A 20,953-nucleotide genomic window follows, 5' to 3' on the forward strand; every position below is an offset into this window, starting at 1 on the left:
ACAAGAGTGAAACTCTGACTTAAAAAAAAAATGCAGATATTAATGATACCTACCTTACAGGTTTATTGAGAGGATTGAGTTAGTATAGAAATACAGTGTTTGGCCTATTGTAAACAGGCAAATATTAACTGCTGTTGCTATTTTATTATCTGATGAGGGTTGTTATCTTTGTTACTGTTTTCATTAAGAACTGGTTAGTTCTTCAAGAGAACACGTTAGGTTATCATGTTCGACACAAAAGTTTGATTTTCTTTGTTTTTTCTTGGTCACCTGCAGACCCATGGACTTAACTAGCCTGAAGAGAAATCTCTCTAAAGGTCGGATTCGCACCATGGCCCAATTCCAGCGAGACCTGATGCTGATGTTCCAAAATGCTGTAATGTACAATGACTGTGATCATCACGTATACCATATGGCTGTGGAGATGCGGCGAGAAGTCCTGGAGCAGATTCAGGTAGTGTGTGTAGATATCTGTAGCCTCTGGGATCTTGATTTCAGATCAAGATTCTATGAGAATAAAGGTGATTTCGAGGTGACTTTGTGTTCTCAGAGTTTACTTTTAAAGGTGATTAAGGCCCTGAAGGATTGATAATGTGCCAGCTGGTTTGGAAAACCGTGAGCCTCACAGTAAGTCCAGCTTTGATAAGTCGTCTAGGAATGCAGGCAGCAGTGAAGAGCTCTCAAGAGAGCTGAGGATAGACAAGTAATGGGAATTCCTGCTTCCAGAGCCTCAAGTCAAAGGCTAAACTCCAAAGAGACCAGAGTCACTGTGTATTTTTTGGTTGCTTCATCTGTTGATATTAATGTATGTTCACACTTTCCCATCTTTAGGGGATAAGATATAGTAGCTAGAAGACATTTGTGGGTTTCTTTTCTGGGTAGCATCATACTTTAAAGAAAAAAAGTATAGTTGAGTCTATTTGCCAAAAAAAAAAAAAAAAAAAAAAACTTGCAATACTTCAGCGTTTAAGGTTCATAATAGTTTGCTATGTGTTCCTTAACCCTTTAGGTACTGAATATTTGGTTAGACAAAAGAAAAGGCTCAAGTAGTCTGGAAGGGGAACCAGCCAACCCAGTGGATGATGGAAAACCTGTTTTCTAACCTGCAGCTGCTATCCTGACTTTTTCTAGAGTTTGAACCTCTCCCCGAACTCTGACCTACAGAGGATCCTGGGACTTCTTTGCTATGTCCCTACTTTCTTTTCAAATAAGAATAATGCTGTAACTCACAACCAACGAGTCAAAGATGCATGTGGACATAATATAAAGCAAAAAAGGGGAAGCTGAGGTTTGGGTTTATGCCATAAATGTTGCCTGCATCTTTGTTCCATAGGCTTGATTTAAAGACAATTAGATTAGATATTTTACTAAGCCTTTTACTCTATAAATAAATGTCTTTACACAAACGAATATTGCTTTTTAATGACTAGATAAGCTGGGCATAGAGGGGACAGCATCATCCAGCTAAATGAAGGTATCTGACATGGGTCTTCTTACATATACCACCTGGAAAGGAATGGGGGGGTTCTTATCATTTATAGAGTAGGGATAATTGCAGCATCCTTCAAACGAGCAGAAGGATGAAATAAGTTATGAGTAAAATGTCAGAAAACATCTAGTGCTCTAAGATTCACAAGGAGAATAAAAATGACTGGCTAGTTCCCTTTGATTAAAACGAACTGGCCAGAGGCTGCAATGCTCCTTGCTGGGATTGGCCCTCTGCAGCCACCGTCCTCACGCTGGGGCCTCAGGTCTCCTAGCAACAAGTTGTAGCATACTAGGACGGCCGCTGAGGTGAGTACTTAAGAGTCAAATTCAGAATTTGCAGGTGCAATCCGGAAAGTCCCCGCGGACCCAGAAGCCCTGCTTTCCAATTAGGCCTGACCCTATGCACAGAGAGGTCCCTGCGGGACAGGGTCGCTTCACAAAGGCAGCCGACTGAGGCTGCTCAAGCACCGCTGTAGTGGTGTGTGGTTGCCCACCAGCCACCGCCCCCTCGAGCCCCCACCACCCGCCCCACCGCCCTCTGCTGCCTGAGGCTGTCGCTGGTTCCAGACCTTCGGTCGCCCCTTGGCCTCTGGTCATGTGAGCCCATAGTCCTTTCCGCCTCGGTGACAGCGTGTACGAAAAGCCAAGGCTCGATTTGGACATAGTAGGAATCCTATTATTGAGACCTTGTATATAGAAAAACATAGCAGTTTCTACCTTCATCAGTTAATAAAATCAAGTACCTACTATGGCTATTCTTAATCATAATTACATTGAATTTGCGATGGGGGGGGAAATGCATGTCATTGCAGTTGATACTGTTAAGAAACTCGCAATTTGTGCCCTGAAAAGCCATAATGGAGATATCAATGCCTGCACCTCAGATATATGTAGAAAAAACTCTGGCCATTATCAAACCAGATATTGTTGACAAAGAGGAGGAGATACAAGATATTATTCTCAGATCCGGATTCACCATTGTTCAGGTAACTTCTGGGTATGATTCATGCTTTTTTCCTCTCCCTTAAAAAAAAATGCTTATGTAAATGTGCCTCCCCATTTAAACCCTTCGTGTTCAGCATTAAATTTAAGTTTATTCTTCTAAGTATAAAAGTTATATGTGATAGTTTTTAAAAGGATATAAAATGAGAAATAAAATGGACTTTTCCTTCACCTGTCCTCTCCCACCCCAAGTCCCAGGCTCCAGAGAGAGGCAACCACTTAACACTTTCTGTTTTTCCAGGAGTTTTCTATGCATTTATAAACATTTTCCCCCCATAAAACAGAGCAGTCCCTTTCCCTTGACCCCCTTTACAGAGTCCCTCAGATAGGATTCCAGATCAGTACATCTGAATTGATCTCACTCTTCCGAATTTCTGTGTAATATTTCCCTGTGTATTAGAACTACAATTTATTTACTTGATCCTCTATTGATGGAATTTTAGGCTATTGGTATTTTTTTCAGTTACTGCAAATATTTAATGTTTGCAGCCTTACATTTGTTCTGCAAGTAGTAAACATTGTCATTCTAGGGGTTTGAAAGTGAATATAAATAGCATTGTTAAGGATAATCAAATAGAATTGAATATTTTTAATCTTCCTCTTTTATAGTTTTTTTTTTGTTTTGTTTTTTGTTTCTTTGTTTGTTTGTTTGTTTGTTTGTTTTTGAGACAGAGTCTCCCTCTGTAGCCCAGGCTGGAGTGCAGTGGTGCGATCTCAGCTCACTGCAACCTCTGCCTCCTGGGTCCCGGTTCAAGCAATTCTCCTGCCTCAGCCTCCTGAGTAGCAGGGATTACAGGCATGCGCCACCATGCCCAGCTAATTTTTGTATTTTTAGTAGAGACAGGGTGGTCTTGAACTCCTGACTTCGTGATCCACCCGACTCAGCCTCCCAAAGTGCTGGGATTACAGGTGTGAACCACTACACCTGGCCTCTTTTATAGTATTCTTATTTGAATTTCCAATTTTTTATTTTCTCACATTTATACAGTGTCATATTGCTTATTCAGTCAGTATTTTTTAAAATAAAGAGAAAATGGCCGGGTATGGTGGCTTACGCCTGTAATCCCAGCACTTTGGGAGGCTGAGGTGGGTGAATCATAAGGTCAGGAGTTTGAGACCAGCCTGGCCAATATGGTGAAACCCCCTCTCTATGAAAAATACAAAAATTAGCTGGGCATGGTGGCGCGCACCTGTAGTCCCAGCTACTTGGGAAGCTGAGGCAGGAGAATCGCTTGAACTCAGGAGGTGGAGGTTGCAGTGAGCCGAGATTATGCCACTGCACACCAGCTTGGGCAATAGAGGGAGATTGTCTCAAATAATAATAATAATAATAATAATAATAATAATAATAATAATTAATAAATAAAATAAAGAGAAAATATCAATCTTCAGAAAAGACGTGGAATTTCAGTTGCGCTTCGAAGGACAGGTGGAGTCCCAGGGTAGGGATGGTACAAGAAAGTGTTAGGAAATATTTAATATAATTAAAGACTCAGGTAAAGAACTTTTTAGTAAACGTTAGGAAAACTGGTAGCCACTGAAAAAGTTGGATCAAGTATTATATACCAGGATATACTCCAAATGAACCTGAGATATTTAAACAATTAAACCATGTAAGTTCAAGAAGAAAAGATAATGGATTTATTTTGTTGTAGGAGTAGGACAGCCTTTTTTTATTATGACTTAAGGTCTAGGAGCCATGGAAGAAAAGATTGATAAGATCATATAAACAAGGCCAGGCACTGTGGCTCATGCCTGTAATCCCAGCACTTTGGAAGGCCAAGGTTAGTGGAACACCTGAGGTCGGGAGTTCGAGACCAGCCTGACCAACATGGAGAAACCCTGTCTCTACTAAAAAATACAAAATTAACCAGGCATGGTGGCGCATGCCTGTAATCCCAGCTACTCAGGAGGCTGAGGCAGGAGAATCGCTTGAACCTGGGAGGTGGAGGTTGCGCTGTGCCCGGATTACGCCATTGCACTCCAGCCTGGGCAACAAGACCGAAACTCTGTCTCAAAAATAAAAAATAAAAAAATTTTTAGGCCGGGCGCGGTGGCTCAAGCCTGTAATCCCAGCACTTTGGGAGGCTGAGACGGGCGGATCACGAGGTCAGGAGATCCACACCATCCTGGCTAACACAGTGAAACCCCATCTCTACTAAAAAATACAAAAAACTAGCTAGGCGAGGTGGCGGGCACCTGTAGTCCCAGCTACTCGGGAGGCTGAGGCAGGAGAATGGCGTAAAGCCGGGAGGCGGAGCTTGCAGTGAGTTGAGATCTGGCCACTGCACTCCAACCCCGGGCGACAGAGTCAGACTTCGTCTCAAAAAAAAAAAAAATTTTTAAAAGATTGTATAAACAAAAAATGTCTGCACAATGAAATAAACACCATAAAGTCAAAACAAAACAAGCTTGAGGGAAAGATTTGCAACTCATAGACAACGGACTAGTCTTCCTAATATATAAAGAGCTCCTAGAAAAAGATAAAAATAAATCAGTAGAAAAGTGGGCAGAACAGATGGATGGATGGTCACAGAAAAAGAAAATAATTTTTAAAATGTATGAAATGATGCTCAATCTTTAGGTGGGAAAAAAAGCAAGTTAAAACTATACTGAGATTCCATTTGGCAAAAATATAAAAGTAAATGGCATAACCCCTATCAAAGGGAATCTGGCAGTTATCTACCAATACAACAGACAGACTTACCATTTAATCCAGCAGTTCTGCTCTTAGAAATCTGTCCTATAGAATTCCTTGTGCTCTTACTACCTGTCATGCGCAGAGCCCTGTTTAGTCCTGTCAGTAAGTGCCTGTATTAATATGAAGTGATATATATACAAGTTATTTTTTGCAGCATTGTTTATTTATCAACAAAAGATTGAAAATAACCCAGGTTGGGAGATTGGGAGACAGGACTAAATAAACTCTGGAGAACCCACCAAATTGCATAATGTGCAAATAATTCTAAATAGAAGAATGAGGAACCCGTCTGTACTGTTATGGAAGAAAGCAAAGTGTGTAGCAAAAAGAGCAAAATAGCGAAAAAAGCAAAATCATGTGTACCAACCTTTTGTGATAGAGACAAAGTAATATATTCGTGTTTGTCAATATTTGAAAAATGAAATTCTGGCAGAATAAAACAAACATTTGAAAAGGGTTACCTATTGAGGGCAAGAAGAACTGGGTAGATTAGCACATGGATAGGAATACGATTTTTCAGTACATACCTTTTTGTATTGCTTTGAATTTTTGAATCCTGTAATTATATTACCCATTCACTTTAGAAAAAACAAATGAAATATACGGATAAAGGTGTCCCATTTAAGTTTTTTAAAAGGCCATATTTTGGCCGGGTGTGGTGGCACATGCCTGTAATCCCAGCACTTTGGGAGGCCAAGGCCGGTGGATCACCTGAGGTCAGGAGTTCGAGACCAGCCTGACCAACCCGGTGAAACACCATCTCTACTAAAAATACGAAAATTACCTGGGCGTGGTGGCACGTGCCTGTAATCTCAGCTACTGGGGAGGCTAGGACAGGAGAATCACTTCAACCCGGGAGGCGGAGGTTGCAGTGAGTCAAGATCTTGCCCCTGCACTCCAGCCTGGGCGACAGAGTGAGACTCCGTCTCAAAAAAGAAAAATAAAAATAAAAAAAAGTCTATATTTTAAAAAATATTTAGTGACAAACTTAATAATTAAGTGGCTAGTGTTAATTATAAATTAAAAATTAGCCGGCTATGGTGGCTCAGGCCTGTAATCCCAGCACTTTGGGAGGATGAGGCGGGTGGATCACTGAGGTCAGAAGTTCAAGACCAACCTGGCCAACGTGGTGAAACCTTATCTCTACTAAAAATACAAAATTAGGGCTGGGCACAGTGGCTCATGCCTGCAATCCCAGCAATTTGGGAGGCCAAGGTGGGTGGATCACCTGAGGTCAGGAGTGTGAGACCAGCCTGGCCAACATGGTGAAGCCTCATTTCTATTAAAAACACAAAAATTAGCTGGGCATGGTGGTGGGAGCCTGTAATCCCAGCTACTCGGGAGGCTGAGGCAGGAGAATCGCTTGAATCTGGGAGGCGGAGGTTGCAGTGAGCCAAGATTTTGCCACTGCACTCCAGCCTGGGCAACAGAGCAAGACTCCATCTCAAAAAACAAACAAACAAACAAAAGGTAGCTGGGTGTGGTGGCGCATGCCTGTAATCCCAGCTACTCAGGAAGCAAGGCTGGAGAATCACTTGAACCCGGGTGGTGGAGGTTGCAGTGAACTGAGATTGCCTGGGCAATGTACTGAGACCAGAAAAAACAAACAAACAAACAAAATTTAATGTAAATATATATGACACTTTCCCTGGTTAACTTTCAGAGCAAAGGCAGCCATGGTATATCCTTCATTTTTTGCTTTTATTGTGGTAAAATATACATAACATAAAATTTACCATTTTAACCGTTTTTAAGTGTACATTTCAGTTGCATTAAGTACATTCACATTGTTGTACAACCATTACTACTGTCCATCTCTAGAACCTTTTCATCTTAAACTGAAACACTCTACCTAATGCTAACTCGTTGCTTCCCTCTTCCCTATCCCCAATAACCACTATTCTACTTGCTGTCTGTAGGAATTTGACTATTCAAGCTATCTCATTTAAGTGAAATTATGCAAGTTTTGTCCTTTGCGCCGTATGCTTTTAAAATAGGCTTGAGAGTCCATTGAACTTGAGGCTTTCCTGTCCCACCTAAGGGAAAAGCTGAAAAATGATATATCGTTTCAATAGATGGCAGTGTTGCCTTTGTTACAAACTAAGAGTTCTGTTCTGATAGTACTTGATATACTGCTCTTTGTGAAAATATTCAACCTAATTTCAGACGAGATTGGGCATGTTCCGGGTGATATGGCTGTAGACTATTCAATATAATTTCAAAAAATTTCACCTGATCCAATTTTAAAGCAACCAATGGAATAATTGATTTAGTATCAATTTTAGTTAAAGATGAACCCTTAATTTTTAAAATTGTGCTACATTGGATGGCATACCTGCAGAAGGTAGGTTTCCCTGCTTTTTAAGGGGCAAATGGCAGATGAGGGCTTACATTTCAACAGATGAGATTTTATTTTTAAACTCAGCAAGAAAAAAACAAAAAAACACTAACATGCATAATCATAAATGTCTTAATTTTAGATAATAGAATTGAGGATTATGCTAAAGCAGGTGCTCTTGCTCTTGAATAAATAAATCTTTTATTTATTCACTATGTGAATTTGAATTTGAGAACAAATGTCAGCACCTTTTTCATAGTAACTGGCCCTTCACTGGTGAGAATGTTACACTTGTCCAGCAGGTCCTATTCATAACAGAGCTGCGCCACCTAGGTAAGTGTCTTACCAAACTTCTTGCTCTGGGCAGTTTGGTCCGTTGCTACAAACCAAGCAATTTTACCAAGTTTCTGAAGCCTGTGGAAACACGGAGTTTTGGAAAGGGCTTTAAGAGGTGGGTCACTTGGTAAAATTCACACTTACTCTCAGGAAAATCTAAGACATTTTAGAAAGACAGATTTCTGCCATAATCATGGGGATTTTTAGCCTTCACTTAGTAACATACCTCCATGTCTCATCATCCTTACTCCAGGCAGAGGTTCTTTGATTTCTACTTTGAATCCCTCTGTTGTATTTTGAGCATTTTCCCTCCTAACCCACCTTTAGTGGAATTGAAAAAACAGCAGTAATACATTTTTTTTTTTTCTTTTGAGACCGAGTCTCACTGTATTGCCCAGGCTGGAGTGCAATAGCATGATTTCAGTTCACTGCAACCTCTGCCTCCTGGGTTCAAGCAATTCTCATGCCTCAGCCTCCTGATTAGCTGAGACTACAGGTGTGCACCACCAATTTTTGTATTTTTTGTAGAGATGGGGTTTCGCCATGTTGCCCAGACTGGTGTTGAACTCCTGGGCTCAAACAATCTGCCTGCCTCGGTCTCCCAGATTGCTGGGATTAGAGGCATGAGCCACTGAGCCTGGCTGGCAGTAATAAATAATTTTTTAAAAACCTTCAAGGCTGGGCGCAGTGGCTCACGCCTTGAAAAAAAAAAAAAGGCACTCAAAATAGCTGCTTCTAGAGAAAGCATGATACTTTCAAATTAGACTCAGCAACTATGCTTTTTTAAAACTCGATTAATTTTTATAGTCTCATTTGTGAAGGAAATAACATCTATTTGTCCAGAATGTTTCATAGTCTTTCAGATTGAGATACATACTAGCAACTAATTTTTTTTTTTTTAGACAGAGTCTCATTCTGTTACCCAGGCTGGCATGCAATGGTGCTATCTCCATCTTGGCTCACCACAACTTCTGCCTCCTGGGTTCAAGCAATTCTCATGCTTCAGCCTTCTGAGTAGCTGGGATTATAGACATGCACCACCACGCCTGGCTAATTTTTGTTTTTGTTTTTGTTTTTTTTTTTGACGGTGTTTCACTCTTGTTGCCCAGGCTGGAGTGAGGTGGCATGATCTCGGCTCACTGCAACCTCCGCCTCTCGGGTTCGAGTGATTCTCCTGCCTCAGCCTCCCGAGCAGCTGGGATTACAGGTGCCCGCCACCACGCCTGGTTAATTTTTTGTATTTTTTTTTTTTAAGTAGACACGGGGTTTCATCATGTTGGCCAGGCTGGTCTTGAACTCCCGACCTCAGGTGATCCACCCGCCTCTGCCTCCCAAAGTGCTGGGATTACAGTCGTGAGCCACTGTGCCTGGCCTAATTTTTGTATTTTTAGTAGAGACAGGTTTTCACCATGTTGGCTAGGCTGGTCTCAAACTCCTGACCTCAGGTGATCCACTTGTCTCGTCTTTCTCAAAGTGCTGGGATTACAGGAATGAGCCACCACACTGGCCTGATTTTTCTTTTTTCTTTTTTTTTAGGCGGAGTCTCGTTGTGTCACTCAGGCTGGAGTAGAGAGGGGCAATCTTGGCTCACTGCAACCTCTGCCTCCCGGGTTCAAGCTGTTGGCCTGCCTCAGCCTCCCGAGTAGCTAGTACTACAGGCATGTACCACCATGCCCGGCTGATTTTCTTTTTTTTTTTGAGCCAGAGTTTCGCTCTTGTTGCCCAAGCTGTAGTGCAATGGCGTGATCTCGGCTCACTACAACCTCTGCCTCCCAGGTTCAAGCAGTTCTCCTGCCTCAGCCTCCCGAGTACCTGGGATTACAGGCGCGTGCCACCACACCTGGCTTATTTTTTGTATTTTCAGTAGAGACGGCATTTCACCATGTTGGTCAAACTAGTCTCCAACTCCTCACCTCAGGTGATCCACCCACCTCGGCTTCCCAAAGTGCTGGGATTATAGGCGTGAGCTACTGCGCCCGGCCTAATTTTTGTATTTTTATTAGAGATGGAGTTTCACTATGTTGGTCAGACTGTTCTCGAACTCCTGACCTCAAGTGATCTGCCTGTCTTGGCCTCCCAGAGTGTTGGGATTACAAGCCTGAGCCACCTCGCCTGGCCTAATTTTTCTTCATGTTACAGTGAATCAAGATATTTATGACAGAACCAGAATAAAGAACACACATGTTCAAATGAAAAACTTTTTTACTGCATCATTATACTACATGTTACTTTTTTTGTTAGTTTATTTGATACAGGGTCTGCTTTATCGCCCAGGCTGGAGTGCAATTGTGTTATCATGGCTGACTACCTTTAATGTAGTGGGGATTACAGGCACACACCACCATACCCGACTAATTTTAAAATTTTTTGTAGAAACAATGTCTCCCTGTGTTGCTTAGGCTACTCTCTAACTCCTGGCTGGGCTGAAGCGATCCTTCCGCCTTGGCCTCCCAAAATGCTGGGATTACAGGCATGAGTCGCTATGCCTAGCTGTTATTTCTAAGTACCATAATGAGACCAGCTCCCAAAATAGTAACACAAATAGAGAAACATGAATTTGAAATATTTTTAAGTCCAGTTTTATTAATTGAAGTGTTATTTACTCTTAAGAAGGAGATGTGATAAATTTGTTACTAACAAACCATATGCTGAAGGAGGCTGCCTAACTGGAATAATTTTTCTTTGTCGCCCGGACTGGAGTGCAGTGGTGCAGTCTCGGCTCACTGCAACCTCAACCTCACGGGTTCAGGCAATTCTGCCTCAGCTTCCTGAGTAGCTAGGACTACAGGCACATGCCACCATGCCCGGCCAATTTTTTGAATTTTAGTAGATATGGGATTTCACCGTGTTGCCCAGGCTGGTCTCGAACTCCTGAGCTCAGACAATCCACTGGCCTTGGCCTCCCAAAGTGCTAGGACTACAGGCATGAGCCTCTGCACCTGGCCATAATTTTTCTTAAGTAGGCTAAGTAATTCCTCTTACTATCTTATTTACAACATACATTTAATTATACCCTTTCTTTCTTCATAATACAAAGATAAACCTCGAAGTTATAATCAGATTGGTACTAGTTTCAAGTTAGTAATGATTTTAATGAGCTATCATTGAACTGTCATTTTAAATGCTTTTGTTGACTTTGTGTCTTTTATAGAGAAGAAAACTACACCTCAGCCCTGAGCAATGTAGTAACTTTTATGTGGAACAGTATGGAAAAATGTTTTTCCCCAATTTAACAGCTTACATGAGTTCTGGACCACTTGTCGCCATGATATTAGCTAGACATAAAGCCATCTCTTATTGGTTAGAACTTTTGGGACCAAATAATAGCTTAGTAGCGAAGGAGACACATCCAGACAGGTAATTTTCAGGGTTGGGGGGATGGCAGGGAATGGAATCCATCTGTGAAAATGAAAAAAAAAAAAAATCTAATTTCATTGTAATGGGAATTTTTGTTTTATTACTTGGAAGTTTTCCAAAATCAGCTTTTTTGGGGGAGGGGGACGGGGCTTGGGGGTCCATTTTACATATTAAAATGTTAAATGCCTATCTTAATACTACATGCCAGAAAAAGCATCAGAGAATGTCTGATTTATAGTTGATTACCCTTATTCTCTCAACCTTTAAACTGCCACTGAAGTAGGATTTTTAGATGGAAAAATTGGGATGGTATGTGAAAATAATAATGGTAATACAGGAACAGAAATTCAAATTTTCAGCATTATTGCTAATGTATGGAAACAAGAAGATATTGAGTTCTTGCACTTTTGAATGTGCATTGCTTTTTTACTTCTTATAAAACACCACGTTTTTATCCAGAGAACTCCCGTTTTCCCAGTGTATTCCTCCTGCAGACGTGAATATATTTGATCCTTATCTAGATAGAGAAGCTTAAATTTAAGCTTAAATTTGACATAAATTGTGAAGCTTTCATATGTAAGAAGTGGCAATGCTTTTGTAAAATTCTTAAGTGGAATGCGTGCATATAAAGTGAGGAATAGATGTCAGATTGGATGAACATCATCTCTAACTTGTTTTTAGTCTAAGGGCAATTTATGGCACAGATGACCTAAGGAATGCACTTCATGGGAGTAATGACTTTGCTGCTGCGGAAAGAGAAATACGTTTTATGTTTCCTGAAGGTGAGTTACAGATGACTAACTTGTCAACTGCATCTCCTTTTTGTTTGCTTTTTCTTTTATTTTGCGGATATAGCTGGAAAGGAAGATAAAATAATTTTTTTCCAGTATATTTTGTTAGGGTTTCAAGTTGTAGCTACTTAAAAACTTGAAGCCACAAATTGGAAAACTTGACATTTCCCTAACAACTAAATTGTGCCCTCTAGCGAGTCTTTTGAGAAGTGTTTAATTTTTATTTATTTATCTATTTTTAACATTAAAAAAAATTTAAGACAGTGTGTCACTGTCACCCAGGCTGAAGTGCAGTGGCACAGTCTTGGCTCACTGCAGCCTCAAACTCCAGGGCTCCGGTGATCCTCCCACTGTAGTCTTCCAGGTAGCTGAGACGATAGGTGTATGCCACCATGCCCAACTAATTTTCTTTTATCTTTTGGAGAGATGGGGTCTCACCATGTTGCCCAGGATACTCTCAAATGCCTGTACTCAAGTAATCTGCCTGCCTTGGCCTCTCAAAGTGCTGGGATTGCAGGTGTAAGCCACCACACCCAGCTTAATTTTTTTTTCTTTCTTTTCTCTTGCATTAAACATATTCTTCTGTGTTACAGTTCTTTCTAGTTATCCTGAAAGGTTCAGTAGAATTTGTGACACATGAGAAAAATAATCTCTCTTGGAAACTACATTTGATTTACCGTCTTCTCTAACAATTTACTACTTGCTTAACAAAGCCTCATGCAATTGAGAAATTAATAATTAGTCCCTTTTTTGTTTCCTTACTGTTAGAGAAGTTGTAAGCCTTTGAGAAGTGGACATACAAGGAAGAACACTGAGGTTTTTGGTTTGTTTTTAATATTTTTAGAGCAGAAATAAAATTTGGTGATATTTGTTATAAGGAAAAAATGCAAAGCATTGAGCAAAATTTTGAATTTTTTTTAGTATGTTATTTTTCCTGTTATGACTTATTTTTCCCTAAGTCATTTAGATCTGTTCCTCAGTATTTTCCACTGGAGATTAATTCAAATAAAACTGAAAACTGTCTTGGAGATTTAAAAGTTCTTGATTTTTTTTTTTTTTTTTGGGAGATTTCACATTTTTTGAATAACTGATGTGATACAACAGTATCACTGTTGTTTGAATTTCTAAATTCAAAATAAATATATTTCACATTTTGAGTACTTGATCTGTTACTTTTTAGTGCCAACAGGCTTGGTAAAGGCCTGATGCTGACCTGACAATGGGCTGACAACTTTCCTCCACTGGCCTTTCAGTCATCCTCCCAGGTGAAGACCTGCTTCCCTCCTTTCTGTGCAGTCTGAAAAGTCCCTGATTCTTAAACAAGCAAACAAAAACTACTTTTAAAATTATATATTTTTTCTCAAAGCAGTCCTCCTGCCTCAGCCTCCCGAAACACTGGGATTACAGGAGTGAGCTACCGTGCCCAGCGAGAGGTCTTTTTAATGTGGTAGCACTTTATATTAGTCTTACAAGTGAATTAGACTTTTGCTTGTTAGCTTTTGTTATTTATTTATCTATTTGAGATGGTAGCGTGGTCACAACTCATGGCAGCCTCAACCTCCTGGGCTCAAGTATCCTCCCACTTCAGCCTTCGAGTAGCTGGAACCACAGGTGCATATCACCAGCCCCAGCTAAGTTTTGTATTTTCTGTAGACACAAAATCTCACTATGTTGCCCAGGCTGGTCTTGAACTCCTGGGCTCAAGCAATACTGCTGCCTCTGCCTCCCAAAATGTTGGGATTATAGGCATGAGCCATCACGCCTGACTTCTCTCTAGCTTTTAAATAAAACAGGATAAAAATTCATTTTATCGGCCGGGCGCGGTGGCTCAAGCCTGTAATCCCAGCACTTTGGGAGGCCGAGACAGGCGGATCACGAGGTCAGGAGATCCAGACCATCCTGGCTAACACGGTGAAACTCCGTCTCTACTAAAAAATACAAAAAACTAGCCGGGCGAGGTGGCGGGCGCCTGTAGTCCCAGCTACTCGGGAGGCTGAGGCAGGAGAATGGCGTAAACCCTGGAGGCGGAGCTTGCAGTGAGCTGAGATCTGGCCACTGCACTCCAGCCTGGGCGACAGAGCCAGACTCCGTCTCAAAAAAAAAAAAAAAAAAAATTCATTTTATCTGAAATAGAAGGTATATTTGGAAGCTCTTCTTACTCATAGGATTATATTCCTAAACTGCAATTTTCTTTCTTTTCGCTTTTTTTTTTTTTTTTGGAGATAGAATCTCACTCTGTTGCCCAGGCCAGAGTGCAGTGGCACAATCACAGCTCACCGCAGCCTTGGCCTCACAGACTCAAGTAATCTTCCCACCTCAGCCTTTGGAGTAGCTGGAACCACAGGCATGCACCACCACACCCGGCTAGTTTTTCCAGTTTTTTGTAGAAACAGAGTTTTGCCATGTTGCCCAGGCCAGTCTTGAACTGTTAGGCTCAAGCGATACTCCCGCCTGCCTTCCAAACTGTTGGGATTACAGGCATGAGCCATTGTGCCCAGCCAACTGTTATTTTCAGTTGCCTTTGATTTTACTCATTAAATTAATCCTCTAGGCATGAGTTTAGAGATCTAGTTAGACATTTGAGAAGCAGCAAGTTGTAGGATAAATATAAAATCATTAATTACTTAGCACATTGCAGATCTTTTGCTGTGAAGTTCTTTGGAGCAAGTACTGAGAGTTTGTGGTATGAGCGTCCTCTTACTTAGCAGTCGATCAAAAACTATGTGCAAAACTTTATACGACGATTCACTCAAGCAAGTTATCAAGATACTCAAAGACATGTTCTTAACCCTTGAAAAAAGTAATGCTGGCTGGATGCGGTGGCTCACACCTGTAATCACAGCATTTTGGGAGGCTAAGGCAGATGGATCACTTGAAGTTAGGGGTTCGAGACCAGCCTGGCCAGTGTGGTAAAACCCTGTCTATATTAAAAATACAAAATTAGCCAGGCATAGTGGTGCATGCTTGTAATCCCAGCTACTCAGAAGGTTGAGGCAGGAGAATTGCTTGAACCTGGGAAGCAGAGGCTACAGTGAGCTGAGATTGCACCACTGCACTCCAGCCTAGGTGACAGAATGAGACTGTCTCAAAAGAAAAGAAAAGAAAAGAAAAGAAAAGAAAAGAAAAGAAAAGAAAAGAAAAAAGTAATGCTCTCTTCTTTCCGTTTTTTCTGGGGGGTGGTCACAGGGTCTCTCCATGTCACTCCAGATGGAGTGCAATAGTGCGATCATAGCTCACTACAACCTTAAACCTCCTGAGTAGCTGGGAATACAGGTGTGTACCACCACGTTCAGCTAATTTTTTAATGTTTTTGTAGAGATGGGGGTCTCACTACATTACCCAGGCTGGTCTCCTTTCCCTTTTAATAGAAATGGCTAATTCAAAGTTATGCTATATTCCATTTCTTCAACACATTTATTAAGTTGCCTACTATTTGCCATAAATGCAAAGATGAGTAAGAAGATATCCCTGCTATCAAAATGATTATATTTGAAAATAAATATACAGGCTGGGTGTGGTGGCTCACACCTGTGATTCCAACACTTCGTGAGGCTGAGGTGGGAGAATCTCTTGAGTCCAGGAGTTGGAGACCAGCCTGGGCGACATAGCAAGATCTCATCTCGACAAAAAATAAAAAATTAGCTGGGCATGGTGGCCCATGTCTATAGTCCCAGCTACTCTGGAGGCTGAGGTGGGAGGATCACTGGAGCCTAGGAAGTTAAGGCTGTGTCAGCTGTGATGGCACCAGAGTGCTCCAGCCTGGACAATAGAGTGAGACCCTGTCTCAAACAAACAAACAAACAAACAAACAAATAAATAAAACAAGGATGACAGAAAACTTAAAAAACTTAAAGTTCATCCATGTAAGAAACATGAAAACACTGTTTTTATTCTCTCGGATTTATTCAGCCCTAGCCTGGCACGGTGGCTCACGCTTGTAATCCCAACACTTTGGGAGGCAGAGGCAGGAGGATTGTTTGAGCCCAGAAGTTTGAGAGCAGCCTGGACAATATGGCAAGACCCTGTCTCTACCAAAAATATCAAAAATTAGCTGGGGGTGGTGGTGTATACCTGTGGTCCCAGCTACTTGGGAGGCTGAGGTGGTCGAGGCTGCAGTGAGCCGCATTTCCGCTGCTGTACTTCAGCCTGGGTGACAGAGTGAGATCCTCTCAATAAATAAATAAATGAATAATTCACTAATGAAATTAAGAAAACAATTCCAGGGAAGAAAATATTTGCAAACCATATATCTGATAAGGGGTTATTGTCTAAAATATATAAGGAACTCTTACAAATCAATATCCAAAAAACCCCTAAATAACCCATTTAAAAAATGGGCAAAGGACTTGAATAGACATTTTTCTAAAGAAGACATACAAATAACCAACAAGTATATGAAAAGGTGCTCAAGTCCGTGTGTGGTGGCTCACGCCTGAAATCCCAGCACTTTGGGAGGCTGAGGCTGGCAGATCACCTGAGGTCAGGAGTTCAAGACCAGCCTGCTCAACAAAGTGAAACCCCATCTCTACTAAAAAAAATACAAAAAATTAGCTGGGCATGGTGGCACGTGCCTATAATCCCAGCTACTTGGGAGGCTGAGGCAGGAGAACTGCCTGAACCCAGGAGGTGGAGATTGCAGTGAGCCAAGATCGCGCCATTGCATCGCAGCCTGGGCAACAATAAGAACGAGACTCCATCTCAAAAAAAAAAAAAAAAGAGGTGCTCAAAATCACTAATCCTCAGGGAAATACAGATCAAAACCACGGTGAGATATCACCTCACACGTTACGATGGCTGTTATCAAAAGAAAGAAAAGGTAAATATTGGCAAGCATATAGAGAAATTGGAACGTTTGTACACATTTGGTGGGGATTTAAAATGGTGCCACCACTGTGGAAGACAGTATGGAAGTTCCTCAAGAAACTAAAGCTGTTACATGATCTGACAATCTCACTGCTGGATCTATATATCTGAAAGAATTGAATTAGGATCTTGAAGAGATACCTGCACCAGTGAACCACAATAATGTGCATTGCTGCATTATTCGCAATAACCAAGATATGGAATCAACCTAAGTGTCCATCAGTGGGTAAATGGATAAAGAAAATGTGGTATATATATACGATGTAATACTATTCAGCCTTAAAAAGAAAGAGATTCTGTTATTTTTGACAACATGGATGAACTTGGAGGACATTATATTCAGTGAAATAAGTCAGGCACAGAGAGACAAATACCACATGATCTCACTTATATGTGGAATCTAAAAAAAAGTTGAACTCGGAGAGTAGAATGGTGGCCACTAGGAGCTTGCAAGAGAGAGTAGGGGATGGAAATGTTGATCAAAGGATACTTATTGCTACGATAGTAGGAATAAGTTCAAGAGATCTAGTATAACAACATGGTGACTATAGTCAATAATATATTGTGTTGTTGAAAATTGCTAAAACAGTAGATTTTAAGTGTTCTCACCACAAAAAAAGATAAGTATTTGAGGTAATGCATATGTTAATTAGCTTGATTTAGTCTTTCCATAGTGTTTACATCTTTCAAAACAACATGTACACAATAAATATATACAATATTTTTTATCTATTAAAAAATTTGTTGTGCTCACTTCAGCACATACAGTAAAATTGGAACGATACAGAGAAGATTAGCATGGCCCCTGTGCAAGGATGACATGCTTTTAAAATAAAAAAAAATTTTAAGTACACTTATAAGTTAAAAAAATTTGGGGGGCCAGGGGCGGTGGCTCACGCCTGTAATCCCAGCACTTTGGGAGCCTGACATGGACAGATCACTTGAGGTCAAGAGTTCGAGACCAGACTAGCCAACATAGTGAAACCCCATCTCTACTAAAAATAAAAAAAATTAGCCTGGCGTAGTGGCATGCACCTGTAATCCCAGCTACTCGGGAGGCTGAGGCAGGAGAATTGCTTGAACCCGGGAGGCAGAGGTTGCAGTGAACTGAGATCACACCACTGCACTCCAGCCTGGGCAACAGAGCAAGACCATGTCTCAAAAAAATATATTAAAAAGATTTTTGTTTAATGATTAGTACCTGATGAATTAGCATAATGAACTTTATATAATATATGAATAAAACATTTGCCCATGTTGAGAAAAAAATTGTATACATTAATTGTGTGCAATTTTGTGTACATCAATAATACTTCAATAAAGCTGTAAAAAGGAAAATTCAATTCACAATGGCTTTAAAAATAATATAATATTTAGGCATAATTTTTTTTTTTTTTTAAGAGACAAGAGTTTCTCTCTTGTCACCCAGGCTGGAGTGCAGTGGCCCACTCTCGGCTCACTGCAGCCTCTGCCTCCTGGGTTCAAGCGATTCTCCTGCTTCAACCTCCTGAGTAGCTGGGATTATAGGCGCCCACCACCACGCCTGGCTAATTTTTTGTATTTTTAGTAGAGACAGGGTTTCGCCACGTTGGGTGGGCTGGCCTCAAACTCCTGACCTCAGGTGATCCACCTGCCTTGGCCTCCCAAAGTGCTGGGATTTCAGGTGTGAGTCACCATGCCCAGCCACATTTAGGCATAAATTTAACGAAAGTGCAATTCTTTTTCTTTTTTTTTTGAGACAGAGTCTCGCTCTGCCACCCAGGCTGGAGTACAGTGGCCGGATCTCAGCTCACTGCAAGCTCCGCCTCCTGGCTTTACGCCATTCTCCTGCCTCAGCCTCCCGAGTAGCTGGGACTATAGGCGCCCACCACCTCGCCTGGCTAGTTTTTTGTATTTTTTAGTAGAGACGGGGTTTCACCGTGTTAGCCAGGATGGTCTCGATCTCCTGACCTCATGATCCGCCCGTCTCGGCCTCCCGAAGTGCTGGGATTACAGGCTTGAGCCACCGCGCCCGGCCAGAAAGTGCAATTCTTGTACACTGAAAACAAAAAACATTGCTGAAAGAAATTTTAAAATATCTAAATAAATAGATATTCCATATTCATGGATTGGAAGACTCAGTATTGTTAAGATGGCAATTCTTTCTAAATTAATGAACAGTTTTGGGTTGGATGCAGTGGCTATGCCTGTAATCTCAACACTTTGGGAGGCTGAGACAGGAGGATTGCTTGAGTCTAGGAGTAGGAGACCAGCCTGGGCAATGAAGTGAGACGTCATCTCTACAAGAAAAAAAAAAAAAAAATTAAAGAAAATTTTAATGTAATCCTCATCAAAGTCCATGCATACTTTTATGTAGAAATTGACAAGCTGAGTTTAAAATTTAGTAAAATTGCAAAGAACTCAATTTTGGAAAAGAAGGACAAAGTTAGAAGACTTCCACTATCTGATTTTGAAACTTACTGCAAAGCCACAATTATAAGGCAGTGTGGCAGTGACATAAAGATACATATATAGATTATTGGAACAGAATTGAGAATCTAGAAATAAACTTTTACACTTATGGACAATTCACTTTCAACAAAGGTGCCTAGACAATTCCGTGAGAAAAGGATGGTCTTGCCAATACAGTCCCCAACTTACCATGGTTCAAGTTACAGCTTTTTGACTTTACTATGGTGCTTTCAGCTGTGTACATTAATGGTGAATATCCATACAACCATTCTATTTTCGTTTTGTTTTTTTTTTGAGACATGGTCTCTCTCTGTCACCCAGGCTGAAGTGTAGTGGTGCCCACTGCAGCCTAAACTCGTGGGCTCAAGCATTCTCCCACTTCAGCCTCCTGAGTAGCTGAGACTACAGGCATACACCACTGTGCCTGGCTACTTTTTGAATTTTTTTGTTGTAGAAAGGAGATCTCGCCATATTGCCCAGGCTGGTATTGAACTCCTGGCCTCAAGAGATCCTCCCCCAAAAAAGATATATATATATTTTTGTATATATCTTTATATATATATATCTGAAAAACACTGAATATAAATAAATATATATGTATTTTAATTTACATATGCACCTGTAAATCCAGCTATTCAGGAGGCTGAGGTGGAAGGATTGCTTAAGATATATATATCTTTTTTTTTTTTTTTTAAGAGACAGAGTCTTGCTTTGTTGCCCAGGTGGTCTCAAACTCATGGCTTCAGGTACTCCTCCTGCCTCAGCCTCCCAAAGAGCTAGGACTACAGGTGTGAACCACTGTGCCCAGCTCATAATATATGTATATTATATAGAAAATGTTATTTATATAAAATTCGCTTTGTGTTAGATGATTTTGCCCAACTGTAGGCTAATGTAAGTGTTCTGAGCACATTTAAGGTAGGCTATGCTATGCTATGATGTTCAATAGGCTAGGTGTATTAAATGTGTTTTTGACTTAATGATATTTTCAACTTATGATGGGTTTATTGGGATGTAACCCATGTAAGTTGAGGAAAATCTGTATATGGTGCTAGGACATAGGACAGCATGATAGTCACATAAAAACAAGAAGAACTTAGACCCTTGTTTCATAGCCTACACAAAAATTAACTCAAAATGGCTCACAGACTTCAATGTAAAAACATTTAAAAGAAAACCGGAGAAAATCTTTGTAACTGGAGTTGGACAAAGAGTTCTTAAAATGACATCAAAAGCAAGATCCATAAAAGAAAATATTGGTAAATTGGACTAAATCAAATTAAAAGCTTTTGTGCTTCAAAAGACATCATTAAGAATATGAGCTTCCCGGCCGGGCGCGGTGGCTCAAGCCTGTAATCCCAGCACTTTGGGAGGCCGAGACGGGCGGATCACGAGGTCAGGAGATCGAGACCATCCTGGCTAACACGGTGAAACCCTGTCTCTACTAAAAATACAAAAAACTAGCCGGGCGAGGTGGCGGGCGCCTGTAGTCCCAGCTACTCTGGAGGCTGAGGCAGGAGAATGGCGTGAACCGGGGAGGCGGAGCTTGCAGTGAGCTGAGATCCGGCCACCTCACTCCAGCCCGGGTGACAGAGCAAGACTCCTCCTCAAAAAAAAAAAAAAAAA

The 20,953-nt window shown here is 41.0% G+C and overlaps 1 protein-coding gene and 1 pseudogene across 1 annotated transcript in view; both read left to right on the plus strand.

Moving 5' to 3' along the window:
* Positions 1-1,749: 1,749 nt before the first annotated feature.
* Positions 1,750-20,953, plus strand: part of NME5 (NME/NM23 family member 5) — a 26,106-nt gene continuing 6,902 nt past the window's right edge. The window contains exons 1-4 of the mRNA XM_023195515.1: positions 1,750-1,794; positions 2,341-2,474; positions 11,017-11,222; positions 11,904-12,004. Of these exons, the coding sequence (XP_023051283.1) occupies positions 2,346-2,474; positions 11,017-11,222; positions 11,904-12,004 (436 nt within the window). The 5' untranslated portion in view covers positions 1,750-1,794; positions 2,341-2,345. The remainder of the gene's footprint in view (positions 1,795-2,340; positions 2,475-11,016; positions 11,223-11,903; positions 12,005-20,953) is intronic.
* On the plus strand, positions 17,623-17,722 carry LOC111530934 (annotated as a pseudogene).

Source organism: Piliocolobus tephrosceles, chromosome 4 (genome assembly GCF_002776525.5).
Source record: "Piliocolobus tephrosceles isolate RC106 chromosome 4, ASM277652v3, whole genome shotgun sequence".
Classification (NCBI taxonomy): Eukaryota; Metazoa; Chordata; class Mammalia; order Primates; family Cercopithecidae; genus Piliocolobus; species Piliocolobus tephrosceles.